This window comes from Elephantulus edwardii, unplaced genomic scaffold, assembly GCF_000299155.1.
Source record: "Elephantulus edwardii isolate Elephantulus edwardi_28Jun2011 unplaced genomic scaffold, EleEdw1.0 scaffold00170, whole genome shotgun sequence".
Lineage (NCBI taxonomy): Eukaryota > Metazoa > Chordata > Mammalia > Macroscelidea > Macroscelididae > Elephantulus > Elephantulus edwardii.
Window position 1 is genome coordinate 4136217 of NW_006399920.1, and position 6891 is coordinate 4143107.

The 6891-nt window shown below is 43.3% G+C and overlaps 1 protein-coding gene across 1 annotated transcript in view; it reads right to left on the reverse strand.

Annotated features, from left to right (window-relative positions):
* IPMK (inositol polyphosphate multikinase) overlaps positions 1-6547 on the reverse strand; it is a 71958-nt gene extending 65411 nt beyond the window's left edge. The window contains 1 exon segment of the mRNA XM_006903696.1: positions 6040-6547. Within this exon segment, the coding sequence (XP_006903758.1) occupies positions 6040-6229 (190 nt within the window). The 5' untranslated portion in view covers positions 6230-6547.
* Between the last annotated feature and the right edge of the window lie 344 nt (positions 6548-6891).

The window sequence follows — 6891 nt, forward strand, 5'->3', positions numbered from 1 at the left end:
AACCAAAAAACATTTAATTAAAAAAAAAAAGAAAAAGAAAAGGTCTATTCCAGAGGAGATCCAGCCCAGGTTAATCCGGTTATCTAGGGCACTGAAACTCCCTGAAGAATAACCAGAATAACCCACATAAAAAAATTTAACAAAACTTGGGATGCCACACTTTTGGAGGAAATAGAACCCTTTAAAGCCTACAGCACAGAAAGAATAAAACCAATGCATGACAAGCAATGGTTGCTGAAACATCGTTAAACAGCTTTGTCAGTCCGAGAATGACAGTATTATACAGTATTTTACTATACTAGATCCCTTGTTCTACATATTTATGCACCAAGACTCCCAACAATTGTTTGATTTTCAATGGAGATATCCTGAGACTCTGTAAGTACCAGCTTTCTGGGATAGTGCTACCTCACAGGTTTCAAGATAGTCCTGACCTGTTTAGAAATATTTTAGCTAAAGAACTAAGAGACTCTGAGTCCAAGGAGGGAATTCTCCTGCAGTATCTAATTTGCTTCTCCTGAGGAGCAGCTGGTGAATTCGAGCCACATATCCTTGGGTTGGCAGCGCAATTCCTTACCACTAAACCACCAGAGTTCCAGAGTCATCTTAATTTTTTGGCTGAATGCAGTTTTAAAATATTGTCCCATAAAACCCAGATTTCCTTCCAACAAGTCCAATATTCAGGATTTATCCTGAACCCTGGTGCCCATCAATTAGCTCAGTCAAAAGCATGACATGACTTCACTCCTAATCCCTAACTCAAAAAGGCAATTCCAAGGTTTCCTAGAGATAGTTAAGTTTTACTCGACTTGGATTACTAACTTTGAGATCTTGGGTCAATCCCTATATGAAGCTTTAAAGGAGAAGAAGGGAAACCTCTTTTGACTAGACCCTCAAAATGTCACCAGACTTTTGAAGCCATAAGATTGGAACTTGGACAGGTCTTCCAGACTTATCCAAATCTTTTAGGTTGTTAGTGAAAAGTCAGGGTTAGCCTTAGGAGTCCTTATGAGATATAGGACTGATAAACAGACTGGTGGCCTAGTTCTCAAAACAATCTGACCTGGTGGCCCAAGACTGGCCCATTCATTTCTAAGCCAACTCTAGGGCAGTCTATTGAAAAACTTACCCAAGTTTGGCCCAGATAGTCTTAGAGATGAAGGAAGGGCACTGGTTATCTGGAGGAAGTAATATCCAATACCAAGCAATATTACTAAGCACTCCTGAAATTCCTCTCAAAGTATGTCACACGCTAAATCCTCGTCTAGGGCAAGAACTTCAGTGGACTACCATAGAGTTAGTATGTTGATGTTGTTGTTATGTGACTCATGGTGACCATATGTACAACAGCCCTAAACCCTGCTCTATCTTGTGCCAATCCTATTGTCTCTGACACACCTACTCCCATTACCTCAGTCACTGAATCAATCCATCTCATTGAGGGTTTTCCTTTCCTGTGCTGTCCTTCCACCCTGCCAAGCATGATGTCCCACCATCCTCCCAAGCATGATATCCCTCTCCAAGGACTGACCCTTCTTGCAACATGTCCAAAGTATGTCAGACAAAGCTTCAGAATCCCTGCCTCTAAGGAAGCCTGGTCTAACCCTCTCCAGGAGCTTCTTTTACTGGTAAAATAAATGTACTTAAGGACTATGCCACCAGAAGACACTATACAACCTGGCTACGTCTATCTCTGTAGCTTGATCTCTTAAAATGTCTTATTCCTAATAAATATATAGTAAAAACCCTCAATTAGATGAGTAACAGAACTGCCAAATACAACAGACCTGAAATATCAACAATCAAGATGATGGCACAAGATTAGGCAATGTTTTCTTATTATGTGGAGCTCTACTTGGCCTTGTAGTAATGAATTGTGCTGCCAATCCAAAAGTAAGCTGTTAAAACTCAACATTTGCTTTGAGGGGGGAAATGGAACAATCTCTTCCCTTGCAATTTACAAGAGAAAGCTTGCTGAAGGGTCAGCTATGAGTCTGTTCTGACTTGATAGTACATAACAACAACTCAAGCTAGACCTAACCTTAAGTTATCTAAAACAAATGTCTTTAATGTGTCCTATCAACCTCCTCAGGCTTGATGACATCCTAGACTTACTTCAGACCTCAGTTTTGCTATTTCTTCCTGGAGGAAGTCTTCTCTCATTTCCTTATTTGATCATTTCCTGAACCCTGTCCCTCAGTTTCACATATGATTGCATAATTTACTTCTTCCTCTTTTATTGTTTTATAGACTAGTTATCCTTCCCCATATAATATTTGCTTGTGTTTCTATCCCATTAGAACAAAGTCTATGAAGGTAAGTATTATATTTTGGATATTGTTCACGCTTCCAGAAGTCCTAGTAAAGAGCCTAGAAAACAGTAAGCATTCAGTCAAGATCTTTTGCAAGGCCAACTGACCCACACTGAATTCCACGGGACTGTCCTTTCAAAATCACAAAAGGCCAAGTCAATATAAAAATCGGGTACAGGCCTTCCCACCAAAGGTCCTTTGAGGTGGAGAAGTCCATCCCTTTGGGAATGTAACTTTCTAACAAATCTATCATTACTGTTCACCCTCAAAAAGAAAAAAAAAAAAATCAGGTACAGTAATTCCTAATAATACTAAAGGTGAATATTTACACTTTTCATTAAGTACCAATGACATGGATCATCAGGACTATATTAAATTTTTTTAACCTAGAATTTTAAGAAGAACTGTTTACAAATACAAAAGTCAGTATTTGACAGTAGCATGAAAACAAATCCTTTAAACTTTGACTTAAATGGATAGAAACTAGAAAAAATTGCTCAAAAAATATACCTCATTAATTTCTGAAAAATTTTAGAAATGAAAAAAACCCAAATGACCTTAAGCTGGCTCAAACCCCTAAGGAGGAGTCTTATTTTCATTAAGCCAAGGGAGAAAAACTATAAAAATGTCAAATATCAAAACCCATTAAAATTGCCAGAGAAATTTCCAACACTAAGAAAAATTTTCACATTTAGCCACAAAAATTTTTCTTCCTAAAATAACACATCTACTTCTACTTGCATATCAGCCTCAAATTTTTCAACAATGTTCCAGTCTCCTCAACAACAACAAAACTAATTATTTAAACTATTTTATAATGGACAAAACAGCACAAAGCAAACACACACGTTGCTAAAAATATTTTTTATTTATCTAGTTCTCCTTTTCCATTGTACCATAATACTTTCAGAATAAGGGTACAATCAATACCACCTTTCCTACAAGAGCTTAGAGCTGACCTACTTCCTTCCCCCATTCCCTACCTTGCCCAGTTCCAAATTCTGTCATATTACCTTTTGTAAAGGGATTTTGGAGTTGCAACATTTGAAACTTTTAGAACTGAAAGGGACCCTTGAGACTTAATCCATTCATTTGTTCTCCTGCACATGTGAAGTGAACCCAAATGACGTGCCTAAGATTCACAAAGCTCAATAGTGGTAGAACTGGCATTTAAACTTTAGTTTCTTATTCAGTCTAGTAAGTTTCATTGTCACACAACAAGCAACAAAGATTTTATGTTCTGCACAACCAGTTTTCAAACTTCAAGTGTAAGCAATTTCTTTTTTCATTTCCCCCAAAATAAGAAATGTTCAACCACAAGGTCCCAGGGTCATATACACTATTATCTCAAAGGCTGGAGGTTTTTAAAATTGACCCAGATTGCCTTGAAAGAAAAGTCTGGGTACAATTCTACTTTGACATAGATGGGGTCTTTAAGAGTTGGAATTAACTCCACAGCAACAGGTTTTTACAATAATTTTTATGTAACCATAAATACCAGCATCATCTCATACTAAACGACCCTCAGTGGAAAAGTCAGCTAATTTTAATATCAAAGTCTCTACTTAATATCTTGCAAGAAATTTGCTCTTCCTATGAGCGTGAATATTTGCAGCAGAAATTTTCACTACAACCTGATTTTCCCATGCTGCCCAACTTCTTCTAACATCCCTTAAAAAAAAAAATGAATGAATGAAAAAATTAAAAAAATAATTCAATTGGCAATTCAGGTTCAGCGGTTAAAAACAAAAGCATCAGCCCAGGCAAAACAATTTACCAAAGTGGTATACAATCAACTAGCTTATTACACATCTTGTAGTATTTATGCCACTGCTGTCCTCAGTAATTTGGTACCTTATCTGATTACATCAATGTGCTAAAAAACAAAAAAAATTAATGCCAGACCCAAAGGTTAATACATACTATTAACTAAATAATACTACTGTATTTCACACATTCAAATTATATTGATGAATTTTCAAAATGTCTAGTTTGAGTTATTTCAGCAAGCATAATATGGTAGAAAAAACAGTGCTGGGAGAAAGGACTACTTCAGTAGGACTCCTGGTTTCAGGATTCTACCAGAATCAGTCCAGATTGAAACAGTTACTACAGTGAGATTGACAGAGATGCCTGCAGGATAGACCAGGGGTTCAGACCTGTTATTAATAGAGTCACTGGGAATAGTTAAGACTTGATGGTTCCTAACACTAAATGGCCTAGTGATAAGGAGTTTTGCTGAAAACCGAAAGGCACTGGGTTTGAATCCATCACCTACTCCACAGAAGAAAGTTATATAGTCTCCTCTACTGTGATTTACTGCCTCTGAACACCCTGCTGGAGGTTTAGCTATTAGTCAGTTCTGACTAGATGGTACCAAACAACAATAACAACACAAGAGTAGTTAGTTGTGTGACCTTACTTGTCACCTATTTGGCCTCCATCTTCCCAAATGAAAAGTCAGTTTATTTTACCAACCTAAACTCAAACTATCATCTTACCAGTGGAAACCAAAACGTCTCTAGCTGCCTTTCCCTATCAATGGCCTTCAATAGTTACTCATCTATTCTATCCCTTAAGTAAATATATGGTTTATGTGTCACTGAGTCAGAACCAACTCTTATCTGGCCTCTGTAGGGTTCAGATGCCATAAATCGCATAGAAGATTACTCATCTCTCTCCCCTGGAGCAGCTGGTGGATTTGAACCCTGTCTTTGGGTTGGTCATGTAATTCTTTATCCACTAGAACGTCCATGTAAATACATGGTTTATGTGTCACTGAGTCAGAACCAACTCTTATCTGGCCTCTGTAGGGTTCAGATGCCATAAATCGCATAGAAGATTACTCATCTCTCTCCCCTGGAGCAGCTGGTGGATTTGAACCCTGTCTTTGGGTTGGTCATGTAATTCTTTATCCACTAGAACGTCCATGTAAATACAGCCTAGGCAAACAGTATGGGGAAAATTAGTTTCCAAAGTGTACTCCTACATGAAAGAGAATAAATTAAGATAGGCTCTGTATTGTGCTCTGAAAGTTGTAAGCTCCTACAGGCCATGATCAAGTCATGAAAAGCAACTGAATGTCTAATTTGTACACAATTGTATTACAGCGGTTGTATTTTCTACCAGGAATCCGAGTTTCAGTACCACTGAACCACGCCTACCAGGGAAATCAGTAAGGCACATGAAAAACCTCCCCAAGGAGCAGGGAGGGATGTCCCGGATAGGCCAAGACAAGCTTTCAAGAATAAAAACGCCGAAAATAAAACAAAAACCCCAACTTTGTTTTTCCCTTCCCTCCAGCTATGCAGCTGCAACCAGAAGAGAAGCTCAAGATTAGCATCATCTGCATTTCATTCCTTTTCTTTTGCAATAGCTCCTCGCCTATAATAAACAGACCTTGTACTCGGGAGAATTTACTTCCCCGTCCAGTAAAAATGAAGTTCCTTATTTTCACTAAGAATGTTGTATCCAATCAACATCCACCCTCCCTGGGGGAAAGCAGGAGCTCCTCTGCCCAACACCCCCGCGGCCAATACCCTCGAAATCGTCCCATTTTCTGAGCCCCTGCACGAGATCGAGGCTCCACGGGAGGGAGGAAAAGGCCAGTTGGGTGTGGGGGTTCACTCTGTCCGGGAGGGACGTCCAGTCCTGATAGTGCCAGACTACGTCGGTCAGCCAGGGGAGGAGGAAGGGTCACGGCGAGCCCCGGGCCATCCCCACTTACCCACTTTGTCCTTCCCGTACATGTGCCCGGCCACCTGATGCGACAGGGGCACGCAGCCGTTGAGGAAGCGGAGCCTACCGCCCGCCGGCTGCAGGGTGCCCTCGGGGGCGGCCTCGCTCGCCGGCGGGGTCCGCATCTCGGGGGGACAGGGCGCCGCGAGTCGGAGAGGGGAGGGTGGCTCTGTTGCCATAACGGAGAGCAGATGCGGTGGCGGCGGCGAAAGCAGGAGAAAAGAGGAGGAGGAAGGGTGCGCCGGGGAGCCCGGGGGTCGCTCGCTCAGGCTCGGCCGCGCGGAGGCCTGGGGGTTCCCGCCGCTGGTGTCCGCTGAGGCCCGGGGAAGCGGCCCATGACGCCGCCGAGGCCCGGGCGATCCCCTGCCCAACTCTCGGTGGAGGGTAGCTCCCGGTTCCCGCCTCTCTGCTGCTGTGGCCGCCGGCCCCGGCGCTGTCCTGGAGACGAAAGCGAGCTTAGAGCAGCGGCGGCGGCGCCCCGTGCTCCCTGGGGCCCTGACGGCGACAGCGGCCCCACCTCCCGGCCCCCGCCCCCTCCCGCCGTCCTCCAGTCCCCTCGGCTGCCGCGCGCGCGTCAGCACCGCCTGCTCCGCCGCCGCTGCCGGCAGCTTCCGACTGCGCGACCCGCGGCAGCAGCCGCTACTGAGCATGCCCAGAGGGCGCCCGACGGGACCCCCGCGGCGGCGCAGCCGTGCGGCTGGGCGGGGGTCCGCTGAGGGAGGCCTTGGGAGGTCGCGTAAACCCTAGGCCTTTCCCAAATCCTAGCCTGCACCTCCAAGGGCGGTGGGCACTGGAATGCCACTGAGCGTTCATTCATTCGCCGTGCATCTTAGTGCTTTCG